At 40.6% G+C, this 16,726-nt stretch overlaps 1 protein-coding gene across 1 annotated transcript in view; it reads right to left on the bottom strand.

The window, feature by feature from the left end:
* The window catches only part of yjefn3 (YjeF N-terminal domain containing 3), a 55,511-nt gene that overhangs the window by 9,602 nt on the left and 29,183 nt on the right, over nucleotides 1–16,726 (bottom strand). Inside the window, exon 2 of the mRNA XM_017701378.2 lies at nucleotides 2,557–2,665. Within this exon, the coding sequence (XP_017556867.1) occupies nucleotides 2,557–2,665 (109 nt within the window). The remainder of the gene's footprint in view (nucleotides 1–2,556; nucleotides 2,666–16,726) is intronic.

Below are 16,726 nucleotides of genomic sequence, written 5' to 3'. Positions count from 1 at the left end.
ATGCTAAGTGTGATGTGGGCTTGTGGTCAGAACCCTCAGAGGAAGCAAAGGGCCAGTCAGTAAAACGTCTCCAAGTAAGAGAAAATTTACGCTTAGAGGACATCCATCAGGAAACAATCGCAGGGTTCACAGCAGACTCAGGTAAGTCACGGGGAGCCTTTCAGCCTGACTGAATCCAGATGGGCTTCCTGGTCTGATTTGGCCTGAGTTGGACAGAACTAGTCAGACTCTCCGGTTCTGTCTGGCTGGCCGCAATCGAGGCCCCATGACTGCCTGGCTGTAGTCCAGCTGCAGACTGAAGAAACCCTTAAACATGCTCAGTGGTAGTGCCTTAAAAATCACCATGGGTTTTTTTTTTTTTTTTATGTGATGGACCCTGGAAGCCGTCGCGTCTGACAAGTCATCTACATGAGCGGCAGATCAAAGCCGCAGGCTCTTTTCATGCCTGCTCTCTCCAGCTGTCTTTAGGGGACTGGATTTAAGCTGTCGTGCGGGGACGCAAAAATTGAGATGATGAAAACAGAAAAGTCTTAGCCAGAGGAGGAAAACAGAGCTGTGTGGTCTGTTAGATGTATGTCCTTCAAAGCATTAGAGCATGGAATGGAGGTCACAGTTCACTACACACTTAAAGTAAATGGCATGTTCTTGCTTGCTTAATTCACTCAAAGTTTCCAAGTCTTGCTCTATGATAACCATTCATTATGTCTAATATCAGCAGTACCCAGTTTAATGAGCATCAATTACCCTATTCCTGTTCTTTTCAACGGCAATTCATCCTTGTGCTTGGTTTAGACCAGTGCTGGCTCTAATATGTCTATATCTGTATACTGGACAGTTCTACAGTTATATCATCACTGATATCAAAACATAGTGTTATTGCACAGCTTACTAATGACCCTAGAGCTGGGGGTAGTAAGGGTTTGAGTTGCTGATTGGTGCTGATTGCCTGCAAACTCTGGTGTAAAACCAATGAAATTGCACTGCGTGTAATTATCCATGCATTTTCTAAGCCGCTTCTCACTCAGGATCGCGGGGGGTGCTGGAGCCTATCCCAGCAGTCATCGGGTGGAAGGCAGGATACACCCTGGACAGGTCACCAGTCCATCGCAGGGCAGACAGACATACAGTCACTCACACCCAGGGGCAATTTAGCATGTCCAATTGGCCTGACTGCATGTCTTTGGGAGGAAACCAGAGAACCCACAGGAAACCCACACAGAGACAGGGAGAACATGCAAACTCCACACAGAGAGGACCCCGGTCACCTGGCCAGGGAATCGAAACCAGGCCCTCTTCACTGTGAGGCGACAGCACTACCCACCGCACCACCGTGCCGCCCACCATGTGTGTAATTAATAGATTGTCATTAACACTTTTCTTGACTCTGCTACTTAACCCTGGCATAACCACACCATAAACACATCATGGCAGATGTCATATGCTATGATGTTGTGAGTTAGAATGACAGATTCTGTTAAGTCATATAACAGTGTCAAATTACCATTATCAGTTATTGTTTTGACAGATGCTATAATATTTGAAGCTATGACTGCTTATGTTACATGCTGATAGATAGCCGACATCATGTCATGACAATTACCAATCATAGTAATAAGACACTGTTATATTATTGGACAAGTCATAACAACTTATCACAGCATGTGACATGATTAAGGCATGGATGGTTACATTTTCACAGCGGGTAAAAGTGGCCCAAATCTAATTTTCTGTTTGGCTGTTCACATTATCTTTTAAATGTGACCTGCATGCGACATTAGTCTGAACAGATCACGCTCTTAAACCGACCTGCAGACGCTAAAGAACAATGCTTCATGTGGTGTGCTCATCCAGAGGTTGACAGCTGGGCTCATCACACAGAATGTGTTTGAGTTCGCTTTAAAAAGGGCACGTTATTCTGCTACTTCTATGGTTCGGATTGTTTAAACTGTTCTCTTACGCTGCAGCCTCTGTCTCGTCCGGCCGCTTTTGGCCGTTTCGTTTGAAACCTCTTCAAACACAGAGCAGTTGTGATGAGTCTCTTCCAATTTTTTGGTACGCAAACACCAGCCTAAATGTTTATGAGTCTCATAAGTGTGAAATTATGATGAAAGTCCAGTTGAACTGACGTAAAAGTCGCATGAATTCCAATCTAGCTCTTCGAATTTCAGTACCACATATGAAGTGTCTCAAATCAGAATTGAAAATGTCAGATTCAGCGTGTTTTTTGCTGTTCATATTGACACACAGATGACACATCTGTGTCACATACGGAGAAAAAGATTTGGCATTTGGGCCACTTTTGGGCCACTTTTACCTGCTGTGTAAACGTAGACAATGTTATTTAGCAGGTTTGAAGTGTTATCAGAATGTCCATTCTCCACAATGCTCAATGTCACAGACTGGCATTGCACAATGTCATGATGCTTTGTTACACCTCTGACGAATGGAACAATAGCAATAGCTCAAAATTGCTCAGAACAAAACCTCCTATTGCATTAACATGCATTAAAGGTAAGAATTATTTTCGGGCTCCCACAAAGTTATCATAAAACATACTTTGGTGATGGCGATGGCGCTGGCATGACCCCATATCTCAATCAGCTGCTGCTGCCCAAAGCGATAGTCCCTCAGAAGCTCACTTTCAACAGCAGCCATCTCCTTTTTACTGGAGAGAGAGAGAGAGAGAGAGAGAGAGAGAGAGAGAGTTAGACCGTTTTAAGTGAACAAATTTAAAGACAGTTGTATGTATCCGGTGCATCAAAACAACACAAAAACTCAAGCAGCACTTTTTAAAAATGTACTGCTGCTCTGCTTAAGATTGTGGTAGGCACTGGTACATGAGTCCAGTGTAGTGTGCAATGATACGGTCAGAGTATGTGTTTATTCTTAGTGCACTGTCCCTGAGCATCTTCTTGGTGTTCTCCTTCTCAAACTGGAGTGGTACTTACTGTATATTGGCTGTCCAAAGAAAAACGAGTACCTTCAACATCCTATTACATTAACATACATTAAAGTTAAGAATTATTTTGGTCTCCTACAAAGCTATCATGAAATATTTGGTGATGGCGATGGTGCTGGCATGATCCCAGTAAAATGCAGATTTGGACAGTAATGATATTAAAAATCAAAGAAGTCATTAGGGAAGCTTTTTGTCCAGCTAAGCTTGTCCAGTTAATCCCTTAAAAAGGCAAATCCCAGATTTCTACCCTAAATATGTACATTTATCCTGGATATTTTCTTTGATGCCCACTTATAACGACACTTTTTTTTACATGGCCATTTCCCAACGTCTCTTTATCACTTAAATTAAACAGTCTGCTTTTGTCACTGCTTTTAACAGTGACTACACAGAAATGATCTCTGTTCTGATTGGCTGTCCTGTATCAGGCTTCATTTAAAAAGCAGTCCAGGCTGAAGCACTTCTTACCTCAATGTGAATGGGTGGAGCTAAAGTGTAGCCTTGCCCGTCCATGTAAATTAGTCAAATGATCACAACAGTTAATCATGAATAACTGCGCTGTCCAGGGAAGAATGGTCCTTATGTGTCAACATTACTGATATTACTAATCTAACAAGGCAGTAACTGGAAATAATTTAGGTTTTATCAAGAGAGATATCAATGCAGATTGCCATCACAGCTTGCCACTCTACCATCGCAGAGTCCAGCCATAGCACATGAGCAACTGGACTTCAGGATGAACTATGGTTGGTTTATAGGATTTAACTAGGAAAATGCATGAACAGCGTTAAAGGCATTAGTTCTATTAGTCATTTATCACGTTAATGTGTTATTAGATTGTTAACTTTGACACCAACTTTGTAAATGCATTGGTTGTGTGACCACACGAAACCATGTCATTAGAAATATGATATTCTAGCTTACTTTCCATATACAGACTGTATGCACTGATGAGTGAATGGCACATACCGACTTTTTATTCATTCAAATTCGGTTTTCCCTCATCTCTGCCTTTTAAACTAGAAGCTTATTATTACGTTGTTAATCGTATGACATATTATTCAATAGCTACACTGGAAGAAAGTGGTTAAATTTACATGATTCACACATTACATCAACTTTTAATTGAGCTATTTATGCCCCACAATAAAAAAAATATATGAAACATTTCATCCTTTTTTGGATTATCAGTCATTTTGTACACCCTTTTAAATTAAAGAGCTATGCTTTTTATGTTTTAGTGACCCCTTTAAACAGTGCCATAACATGCTTATATGTCACATGTTTATCATTGCAATGGCTCAACTAAATACTTCCACATCTTATTTCTGTACACGTTTGACCTACAACCTTTAAGCACCCTTTTTCAGTGTTTACTATGAATCTAATATATGTGTTTTGTAGTTCTGTGCTTGAGCAATTGAAATGTGGGCCCACATTCAGGCCCTCAGGCATAAAAGTTAGTCTGTTGGCATTCACAGCTGATCCACCTCTATCTTTTTTGATGTCTTACAACTCGCCTACATTGTAAAACACTGCTTTTGGACCAGAGGTTTGGAGCTCTCACCTGCAGTCATTTTCACTCGGTTTCACTCAGTTTCCAAGACAATGAGTTCACTGAGTTGCATGTGTAGGCTTAGCTGGGAGGAGGGCCGGGGGAATGAGCACATATAAAAGTGAATCTTTGTTGTTTTGCTGGTAATATTATTCACTCTTAGACTTAATGAGTGCTTTGTTAAGAGCGTTCAACCATATGTCAAACTGCAGCCTCAAATGAATCTGTGATAATTATGACTAATTAACTCTGTACTTTTCCACTCTCTAAAAGCACAGAGATGAGACGAAAACATGTTCTTTACACAGGAAAGAAAATAAATAAATTCATTTTAATGAGCAAATTGGTCCCAAAATGTTCCTCATCTGCTATTTAATAATATGCAGAAGGGAATAATGGTCAAAGATAGAATTACCTTTTAAGAAAAGCAGCCCATCAGCATGTTCAGCTGCAATGCCATTAAAACAGTGAGTGAGAACAACAAATCCATAAGGCAGAATTCAAATTAGTCTACAAAATAGCAGTGCTGGATTGTGCTCCTGATCTATCAGCCTGCAAGGTTTACTTCCAACCATAATCCACTACTAATCAAGGCCATAAGGACCACTTAGACCAAATATAGTAGATTAGGGCTGAAACCAAGCTCTGCAGGGTGGTGAAATCTCCAGCAGCAGGGCTGAGCACCCCTGCTCTAAAGCATACTGTCATATTTAGGCTCTGATCATTGAAATGCTAAAGGTCAGCTAGCATTTATTTGAATCAGTAGAACACTTTGATCATTGTGCAAACCTGCTGCATGGAACGTTTGGGCCCTGTGGCATTTGCAGTCTCCGATAGAGCATCACAGCTGTCAACCTGAGAGTGCAGGCGGCTGCTTCCTGGCTTACTGTGATACAGTGATATTTATAAAGTTCACCTCGGTCTGGTGTTTTTCATATTTCCTCTTTTATTGATGCATTCATGCTACAGGTCACATCCCGCTTTTGAGCATAATTTTGAATTTTCAAAAAAAAAAAAGTGGTCTGACTGCTCCTTTTAAAGCATATATATATATATATATATATATATATATATATATATATATATATATATATATATATACACGTTGTATTTCCAAAAGTATTCAGTCACCCATTCAAATCATTGAATTGAGCTGTTCCAATCACGTCCATGGCCACAGGTGTATAAAACCAAGCACCTAGGCCTGCAGACTGCTTCTACAGACATTGGTGAAAGAAAGGGTCACTCTCAGGAGCTCAGTGAATTCCAGCATGGTACCGTGATCGGATGCCACCTGTGCAAGTGAAATTTCCTCACTACTAAATATTCCACAGTCAACTGTCAGTGGTATTATAACGTGAAAGCGATGGGAACGACAGCAACTCAGCCACAAAGTGGTCGGCCACGTAAAATGACAGGGCGGGGTCAGCGGATGCTGAGGCGCATAGTGCGCAGGGATCGCCAACTTTCTGCAGAGTCAATCACTACAGACCTCCAAACTTCATGTGGCCTTCAGATTAGCTCAAGAACAGCGTAGAGAGCTTCATGGAATGAGTTTCCATGGCCAAGCAGCTACATCCAAGATTTACATCACCAAGTGCAATGCAAAGCGTTGAATGCAGTGGTGTAAAGCGCTGCCACTGGACTCTAGAGCAGTGGAGACGTGTTCTCTGGAGTCGAATCACGCTTCTCCATCTGGCAATCTGATGGACGAGTCTGGGTTTGGTGGTTGCCAGGAGAACGGTACTTGTCTGACTGCACTGTGCCAAGTATAAAGTTTGGTACAGGGGGGATTGTGGTGCGGGGTTGTTTTTCAGGAGTTGGGCTCGGCCCCTTAGTTCCAGTGAAAGGAACTCAATGTTTCAGCACCAAGAGATTTTGGACAATATCATGCTCCCAACTTTGTAGGAACAGTTAGGGGACGGCCCCAAACAGAAAATTTGCTTAAATACGTTTTTTTTTTAATGGATCTATTCAAATTTAAGTATGTTTATCACAACGATCATGTCAATAAAACTCAACTTTACACATCATACAAGGAATGTAAAGGCAAAGTGATGAAAATGCTAGGTTTTCTATATAGAAGTGTATTATGCTTTCCACTCAATTTACCAAGTCTCCTCTTCACTTTGTCACTTGTGTTAATTATAATATTCATCAATGTATTTATATATATACAAAATTGGATGGTGTTCTTTAACAGGTACAATTTACATTGTTTATACTTATTTAAAAGGCCCTCACTGGTCAGTTACCCCCATATATTCCAAGCTACCCTGTAAAATATGTTTCTTATCCCACTCATTTCAAGACTGGCTCACACTTCAAGTACCACATGTGCTTTTTTGGGGGGAAAACTGATTTCAACTATGCTGCACCACTATGCTGGAACAATTTGCAAAGTAGTCTTAAAATATGTATCTCTCTGTTATTTAAAATTTTTAATTTCTCATTACTTTCTCAATGTGTAATTGAGAATTCATTTCACAGTATATTATGACTTTATTGTATTTTAATGTACGTTTTCACTTAATGTATTTTTTATGTTTTGGCAATGTCTTGGTTACATTTTTAAATTATGTTTTTTTATTACCTTAACATCTAAATAATAATAATGATAATAATGGATAGGCCTAATATATACACATTATTGACCACTTTCATTTTTCACCAACCTGGCACCTACAACAAATGCTGTAATGAAATTCAAAGCATACTGTCTGCTAACTGTGGTAGTAGACAGTCCACAATCTGTTATTAGTATTATTCTTGGCATGAACTTGAATGTGACAAATGAACTGCTGAAAATATTTAGTATCTGTTGAGTTATATGATATCTCAGTGGAAAACAGCTGCAAACTCCCTTGGTACACATGACTGAGGTACCTTTGGACAGGCTGCACTGAGCAGGTCTCACCACCAGGGGGAGATGCAGCTCTGATGTGATCATCTGTCTCTACATTATTACTTTTCTGCGCTAAGTGTAATTACACTGGTACATTCTATTACGTTTGTGAGTCACAGGCGTGGTCTGGTTGAATCTATTGAATTATGGAAGTTTAACTTTAATCCCTTAATCCCTTCAAGTGAAGCTGAAACCAAAACTGACCTGTTTTATCTCATTGGCTCAAGTCTCAGGTAATATTAAGCACAAAATACAAAATCCTTATCTTCCATCAAAATATAGTGACTTCCACCTGCCTCTAAAATGTCTTCTGATGTTTGATGACATCATCTTGCGATACTGGAAAATCAATCAATAATATATTCGTCTCTCTTCCCCACCAATCCCACCTACCATCACAGAGATCCTCCCAGATATGACTTATTATTTATGTCAACATAAATAATAATTTATGCATATTCAGTAACTACATGCACAACAATGGGAAATGACTGAGTTATGAAGTTATAGGTGTGAGGAGTGGAATATTAAAGGTTTCACTACTTGAACACATTTAGGCTAAGCTCTCACATAATGCCCAGACATATGCATGCACGGATTCACAGCTAAAGAAGCGACAGTAACACGCTGCATGTTCCCTTGGTGTCCCACAGTCCTCCCCTGGAGTCTCCAGTAATTTCCCCATGGGGCACTGCACTCCCTGCCATATGCAGACCATACAGAACTGCTGTAATTACATGTCGGTTAATGAGGTTGTGTACCTCATACAGACTGCAGACTGGCTGAACACACACAGTGGAGCTGCGACAGTGTCTCCCGCACAGGGGCATGCACACACACACCCACACACCAAGCCTTTATTGCTCCACATGACTTCAAAACAGCCCTCGTCCCTCAGGAACAGAATGTCAGAGTCAAAAGGGCTTCAAGATGAAGATGAAAGACAACAATTGTGCCATCACTTAATGAGTCCATTTTTACAGCTAATTGTGGCTTACTTTAGCCACCCTTTTCCCCATCCTCAGATTTGGAGTATTTACTAGGGATGCACCAATGCAACATTTTCTCTACTGATACTGATTTCAAACTCTAAACTCAGGGTCTTCTAACACCAGTGCTCTAGTAAATAAACATAAATATACAGCATGGACTAATTAGCCTTATAGTACTGTTCTTTTCTACATTGTGCATCTGCACATTTAAAAAAAATAACAATGTTCTAAAACAGGACCCTGCGGTACAAGTGTGCTGGGCCAAGGGCCAAAAAGTTAGAGCAGTATACAAATAAAGAATTTAAATAGAGATTTTTTTAAATTACACTTTATTTTGTTACTAAAATACTATAAAATACGTCTATAGGCTTTAAACAAGAAGGTGTGTAAAACTTGCTACACAGAAAGGAACGTCCATTCATCACTTCTGATGTACCAGTTTCATAATATGTACCACTTTTACCTGCAACCTTTATTTTCCTTGTATAATGCATCCCTTACACATCCAGGATCCACTGGCAGATCAAACCTTCCACTCCTCAATCCAATAACGTTTGAATAACTCAGTTTGCAACGTAACTAACTTGGAATTTAAGGGGTTCATTAACAGCATTGTGAAACTGCATCTGTATCAGAAAGTAGCTGCCAGCAGGTCAGCCCTGTGAAAACACAAATAACTTGGCAAACTATCGATGGCCTCTGGATGCAGGTGTCATTTGAGGACACAGCAAACTTTGGACATGCCTTGAAGTGATGTTGTTTAGATAAAGATGGATAGTGGGTGTTGGGGAAAGTGGACAGGAGGATGAATTGGTTCCTGACAACATCTGTCGGAGTCGGAGGAAGATGCTGGAGCTGCTGGTGATGTAATCACATCTAGGCTAAGGGGCTTCTCAAGTCCTCTTTTTTACATTTATAGTGTACATTTATATCATTTTAGTGCTGTTTTTAAAACAGTCTTGTGGACTTGGCCTTGGGGGTATCTCAGACTCCACTGTCTGGGCCATCACTGTTCTTTTAGTAGCACAAGTGATGTTTGTTAAATGACTCATTGGAGGACTGAGGGCTTGAGTTAACATGAATGTAGACCTAGCAGAAGACATAAGAAAAATAAGATCAAACACAATGAATGATTCCAGCATAAGGCAGCATATCAGTTGAAATACTTGGTATGAGCTTTGTCTGTTTTATAGCAGATCACAAATAAGCGCATATAACACGCCATACAAACAGTGCAAACCAAGGTTATGTTAGATTGTTTGGCCAAATGACTTAGCCAGGGATGTTTTAGTAACATTACAAATGAAAGTGAAAATGCTTTGATCACCTCTTACTGTGTAGTTCATTGTAACCGAAGTCGTTCACTTAAAAAACGGCCAGTCTTTTGGGGTTAGTCTTATCCTAACTGCTTCCAGAGAAGCCGTCTGACTCATTTAGCTGCATATCAGATCAATACCAACTGGGCCAATAAGCCATGGACCAAATGGTACTGATAGGATGAGTGACTGCAATATTTTTCAAATTTTCAGTAGTGTTTGACAGTCATAGGCTTTTTAATCGAACTTCCTGTTCCACCTTAAATGGTGCAGCAACGACATGCAGGCGCCTGTACAAGCTGCAGAACCTATACTGCTCCATTTAAAGTGGAATGGAGAAGTCAAATATCAACTTGAAATTAAGACATGAAAGGAAGTTTTGTGCCATTTTTGCTGGGCCTGTGGGAAAGGAATACTGACATAGGTTTATCTTTACACTACTCAGTTTTGTTTTAACAAATTTTACTATAATTCAGATTTCAGTTTACTTTGGCTGTAAAAATGACTCTTATTAAAATGCTTTTGGCCATACGGCCCACTAATACTGCAAACCTTACCACATTTAAAGTAGGCTTTGTGTATCAAAGTACATCTGCTGATAACTTTGTTACTCTAGCTGGCTAGTTAGGAAGGGCTACACAGTTAGGTTCTCATTAGAAACCTGAATCTAAGTCAGTTAGCATGTGCATACGTTACACTTGGGCCCCTCAGAAAACTCTTTGCATTACAAAATTTGCTTAGCCATCTAATAAGGTCACTGATGTGTTTTCATCAGGGTGGCTGAATTCCTGCTGAAAAACCTTGTTTTCTCCTCCTCCTCTTGTTGTGCAAGTGGCCTCAGCTAAAGACGGCTTTGGAGCCCTCTTTTTCTTCCTAGGTTGCACTATTGTTATAATTCAGTCACCCCACATGGCAGCTAAATAACAGCCTCTCTCGCACACAACAGCTTGCCTGCCTTCAGCAGCGTTCATCAAGCACCCAGCACTAGCACATTCAAGTGCCTCTCCCGGCGCAAGTGGAATGAGGGTATGAAAATGCTGTAAAACTAGCATAACCATAACACAGAGCAGGGTGAGATATGGAGAGGACAGCTCACTATTATTTACAGAACACAAATGTCAGCTCACTTGTGCTCCATGGAAATATCAGCCACATTATCCTGATCTGAAGAGGGGGAGCCTGCAGGCTGTGAGGTGAAGAGGAAGTTTACACTTGCTAATTCTTCCTGCACTGTATCATGCTCACGTTGTCTCATGCATTTTTTAACGTCATTTGCTGAGAGGGGCCAGGAAAGCCTGTATCAGCCAGCATTAATTTGAAATGTGCACAAATAATTGTAGTGTAGTGTAAATTGCATGCAGTGGCATCGCAGGCAGTGGAAGGGGTCGCCCATCTCTGGCGGCAAAGAAGGTTCAAAAAGAATGAGATGAATAGAATTAGATATTGTGGCATTCAAGCACAGTGGGGATCAACCAGTAGCCTTGGTGAGAGTAAACCCCCAAAGTGAGACCTGCCATGAAGAGGAAGTTGGGCTAAAATAGTTGCTGGGGTGCTTCGATTCATTACCTGGGGGTTTGTGTTGGCTGTCAGAAGAAGTAAGAGCACAAGCTTCTGATTGGTTGCCTAAAACGGGTCAGCAAAGAGCTTTCAGAGATCATCACAGTGGTGGGATATGGAAGGAAAAGCAGGGCCTCAGGTAGGCAACACGACATGGAGGTGGCTATGGCCTTCATATCTTTCTTTTACATAAGTGTCTCACTGTCTTTTAGGGCACCAGATTGAACAAAAATGTTCAAATGGAAAAAACTGAAACAAATTCAGAAGGAGTTTTGTGGTTGAATAGTTTTTCCTTCAAAAGCCCACTACATAAACAAAAATGAATCTTGTCATATTTTGTCTGTTGCTTGTATCCTATGTACACCTCACTTCCTCCAGCTCCAAATAAACTTGAGAATCATCCCACGATTTGGGTAATTCCACAGAAACGTCCACTTTATTATCTGTCCATAGGAGTCACCGGTGTTACTGATTGTCATTGGTGTTACACATAGGAAGTAATACCAAAATGCATTTTCAAAAGTAGTTACTACAGAGCGTCAAACAAAAGTTTGTCAGTCATGAAATATCCACTAAAGTATGGAATTTAGTCCATTATTTTTTCACAATTACCTAAGAATAAAGTAGGTCACACTAGTGACTTCAACTAAAAGCTTCATATGAACAATGGACTTAACGTGCTTTTCTTCATTGATATTTCAGAAAATACGTAAAAGGAAGTCAAGTGATGTCATTAGTCTGATTTTTATTTAAAAATGAGAGATTTTTTTCTTACGCAGTAGCACCAGAGACAAGACTCCTGGGTACTACAACTTTCATTACATATTTTATCAAATGTATTTGGTATGTGTTTTCTTTATGTCACTTAAATCATATATTTTGTAGTCTAGTATAGATTACTGCAGTTAAAATAGCAGAAAAATGTTTTTACCTCAAAATATGGCCTCAGCCTTTACACATGGCTGTGAGGACGAGTACTTCTGTGGTGCTTGGAATTCTATATAATTGATTTAAAAAACAATACTAAAATGCTAAACTGATGGCTCAAGAAAGTAACACATACGTGAAAACGTAACATTTTTCAAGTGTAATATATCTGTAAACGCTAGGGACACAAAAATGGATGTTTCCATAGAATGACTCATTTACTTCTGTATAACATGTGCCCCCAAGAAATCACTAGAGTCAAGGCATATTTGAGAGCCACAAGCAGGTATGGCTTATTTCCACCTCTAGGTAAATCCCCATAGCTGCAGTGGAGACTCATAAGCACTTTTTGTAGCTGCCAGCCTTAAAACAGAGAACTCTGTGAACTTAAAATGGTCTCTGGATACAGAGGTTAAGGCATTTGGGGACACAGCACCATTTAGCCATCAGTTACCTCACTTGTCGAGCTGGAGATCGCAGGAAGTGATGCTGCCGAGGCAAAGATAGATAATGGGTGCAAGGGACGGAGGACAGGAGGGTGAACTGGTTCACGAAGACATCTGTCTGAGTCACAGGAACATGCTGGAGCTGAATGTGATTTAACAGCATCCGAACCGAGGGCTAGCAGTCTAGTGTTAGATTAAGCTGACACTCATGACCTGGAACTGCAGCAGTTTTGGCAGTGAAGAGCTGAGCTTGGCTTGGCTGACATATGTTTAGATTAGACATTAAATATGTATTGAATGAGCGTTCCTTATTTCAGCATTTTCCAAGTTTGGTTGTTGTCTCAGATTTCAGGAAACACACCACTCCTGATCTTATCCATGCACTCTGAAGAACACAGAACACAAACAAAAATGAATCTTCTTGTCCCTTTCGTGTCTGTTCCTTGTATCCCACAGTCTTCTGCTTATCTGTGTTCTTGCACTTTTCATTTTATTTATACTTCATTCAAACAGATGAGCTCTGCAGTAACCTGAGTAAGGCACCCTTAAAACTTTGTTTCGTTTTGACTAATCATTTTTCTGATCTCATTAGTCTCATTAGTTTTTCCACTGCACACTAAAAGACAGGAGCTCAGCCAAACATAAATCAACAGAACTCAAGGTTCTACTTCTAGTTCATTTCCCGCCTGCTTAAGACAGCTGGAACCAGTCACAACAGGCCAGCATTCATGCTAATAGTATAAGCATCCTAGCTAGATTATCTCACCTTATCAAACTCTTCACAAAGTAATAATTCCAAGTATAACAATTGACACATCGACATCCCATTCTTGCATACATTTTAGTGCACATATTGGTCACGTAATAGTACTTGGGGAGTCTATCTTCACCTGAAAGTGTAAAAAATTTGCCTTCAGCCAAAAACACCCTTGAGTGCCGTTAAGTCCTGTTGGTACCAATGTTAAACACTTAACATAGAACATTAAACTGAAACCTTTTGTAATGGACCGATAACCAAAGGAAAAAGCATAGTTCCAGTTTTCTGGTGCCAAAAAGTTTCAGTGTTGGAAAAATTCAGACTTCACTCTCTAAATCATTTTCTCAGAAAATGTGTGAAGAGAAAGGGAACTGAAAAAAAGAAAACTAAAATCTCCAGAGAGAATGATGTACACCCTGGACATCCATATTGTAAAATCACTTACTGGTTTCCACTTATGACTACATCCAAGATTTACTTCAATCTGGAAGACAGATAAGGCAATGAACTCCAGCACAGATGTGAAGTGATTGATCCAGGGAGTTAGATATGGTCATGCCTCTGAGAGGGGTGAAAAGCTTTGGGGGCAACTGTGTCCATCCACCACACCTGCATTTGTCATCAGGCAGAGACCCAGCTGGCTAACCAACCACACAACGACTTTCATCTGGACAGATAAGTACGGTAAACAATGGCAGGCCACATTAGGGCTTAAATCATTTTTCTCCCACACCACCGACTAGAAAAGCTCTTCAAGTATACCAGAGAGAACCATACTAAGGTCATTTTTCAGGCTCGAGACAGGGAAATCGATAAGCAGACCACGAACATTGTCTCGACAAGTCCCTGTGGGTCTCACCGACCCCAAAACCTATCTCTGTGACACCTCAGAACAGGCTTGCTAACTCAATTTGGAAACTCATTAGGCTGGCTGGGGCTGGAGACTACAGACCAGGCTCTCTTTGGTCTCTGTCGCCAAGAAATGACAACAATACATCAACTGTTCTGTTTCTGGAGAGGCGCTATATGCCAGAGAGACTATGCGGGTCTGGGAATCTGGCAGGGTCTATACGCGATCCGTAGTTGTTTCCAGACTTTGGCCTGTTTCTGCAGCCAGACTGCTCCTGGATGGCTCACCACATCCATGACAGCACTTTTGATGACATTGGGGCTTAACTGAATGAACTATGCTTGGCTCTGGAGGACTTCTTCTGGACCCCTACTCAACCCAAATGTCATGGGCCCAGTCATGTCTGTGTGCTATAAAAGATGAGCTGTTTACTCAGATACTGAAAAAGTCCAACAGCAGGACGTCCGACTGTAAGACACACCACTGAGCTTCAACAGACCATACAGTGGACTGACAGAGTGTCTGCAGCAGTTGTATAGTGCCAACGACAGGAAACCATGTCTGTGAAATGTGATTAACAACCATATTTCATGGATTAAGCTTACTTCAGTGACATTGCATTACACAGACATTTTTGACATGGCAATTGCCCCACGTTCACGTAATTAAATCCTGCCTCATGATTGGCTCTACTTGAGAACATGCATCCATAACAGTGCGCCCAAGTTAAAAGGAAAAGGACCAGGTTGGCAAGTGGTGGAAACCATGGTAACGGACAGAGAGTCAGCTGCAAAGCTAACAATGCCTGCAGACACACTGCAGAGAGAGAACGAGAAAGAGAGAGTGAGAGAGTCAGAAAGGAGAAACAGGTTCAGGTCCGTCAGGCCCAATTAAACCGTTGCCGAGCTGCAGTTCTGAGGGAAGAGGAGGACGTTTCGGGCAGAGAACATATGAATATTTGTCAGCATAGGCAGTGGCTTCTTGGATAATCTTAACAGCCATGTCTGGCCATGGACAAAAGAACAGTCTCACCAGGCCCGTAATTACTTCAGCATGTTCCGATGCACATCAAATGGAATTTTGAATTGGGCATTTAGTGTCCAGAATGCAGAATTGGAGAAACAGTGTACTTCATCATTTAACATTAGACAAAGAACATTGTGAAGTGGTAAACTGGAAGCTGTTTTAATGTACAGTGGGGTCCAAATCTCTGAGACCACTAGTGAAAATGCTTCTATTTTGCATTCATTTCTAATTTAATATAAAGTTTTTCATGAAAAGTAGAATCTTTGAATGTTTATGTAAATTTCAAGATTTTTTACTTTTTGGTGTCTCCTCCTTTTGCTTTAATGAGCTGGCATGAACTCCATAATTTTGTGCAAAGGCCTCTGATGAGCAGATCAAATCCATGTGAGAGTCATCTGAACGTGACTCAGTGGAAGAGATAAGACCAAAGAAATGACCTTTTTGTACAAAGGCCTTATGGTTAACTTCACAAATCTGCTTCAATTTCAATAGTGACCTTTTCGTTAACATTTTTCAAGGTTTTGCATATTTCTATTGTTTATTTCCAGATTTAATTTAAAATGACCAGATTTTCAATGCGGGCTCAGGTATTTGGACCCCACTGCAGATTTAAAGTCAAACTGAGCATGCCACACTTAAAGTTCAGCTGGTTTGGCACACATCAAACGGAATTTTCAATAATACATGCCCTGCAATCAGCCAGCTGTGGGTTTTTGTCATTTTTGTGAAAAAGTGCATAAAAACACTGAAAGGAAAAGTTTGTTTGTTGATAAAAACAAAACAAAAAAAAACGGAGCAAGTGCTTGCGTTGCAGGAATAAAAGCTATGTTTCTAGCACTACATCCTCTCAGAACTGTTTGCCCCAGTGGAGTTCACAGAGATTTGGTGGGTGATGTTGAAGTGGGATAGTGATTTCAGCCCTCATTAAATGAGCCACTGCCCACTTCACTCGACATCTCTGAACTGTTAGAGTCGCAGTCACATACAGCTGACAGAGGGCTGTCAAAACTTTTTTTACAGAGACCCAATAAAGGTTCTTCCATTGTATATGCCATGCTTGGTGAGTGAGACTCTTGGGTGGGCTTCATTTCCACTGTTTATAAATGGCACATGATTTGGTGTATGCCATTTTTGCCTCCTGAAACGTCTGGCTCAGTCAGCAAAGTTGCTTCACATTGTAACAGATGCCACGTGGGAAATCACGGCAATTCATCCTCAATAAGAAAAAGTACAGCAGTTTCTAGGCTTTGTTTATTGCTGGGGTAGTAAGATTAGCATTTTTTTTATTATCTACTTTATTTTAGGATCTTATGTTTGCTGCTTTCGGCCTCTCTGGAGTTGTATTCCCTTTTCCTCCTGTTCCTTGTCTTAAACCATCATTGGCTGGCTAAAAGAGCTGTGTATTGGCAAGAACCTGGCAATATGATATGTATCAT

This window comes from Pygocentrus nattereri, chromosome 15 (assembly GCF_015220715.1).
Source record: "Pygocentrus nattereri isolate fPygNat1 chromosome 15, fPygNat1.pri, whole genome shotgun sequence".
Lineage (NCBI taxonomy): Eukaryota > Metazoa > Chordata > Actinopteri > Characiformes > Serrasalmidae > Pygocentrus > Pygocentrus nattereri.
The sequence above is the reverse complement of the archived record's forward strand: the minus strand, read 5'-3'. Positions and strand labels throughout refer to the sequence as shown.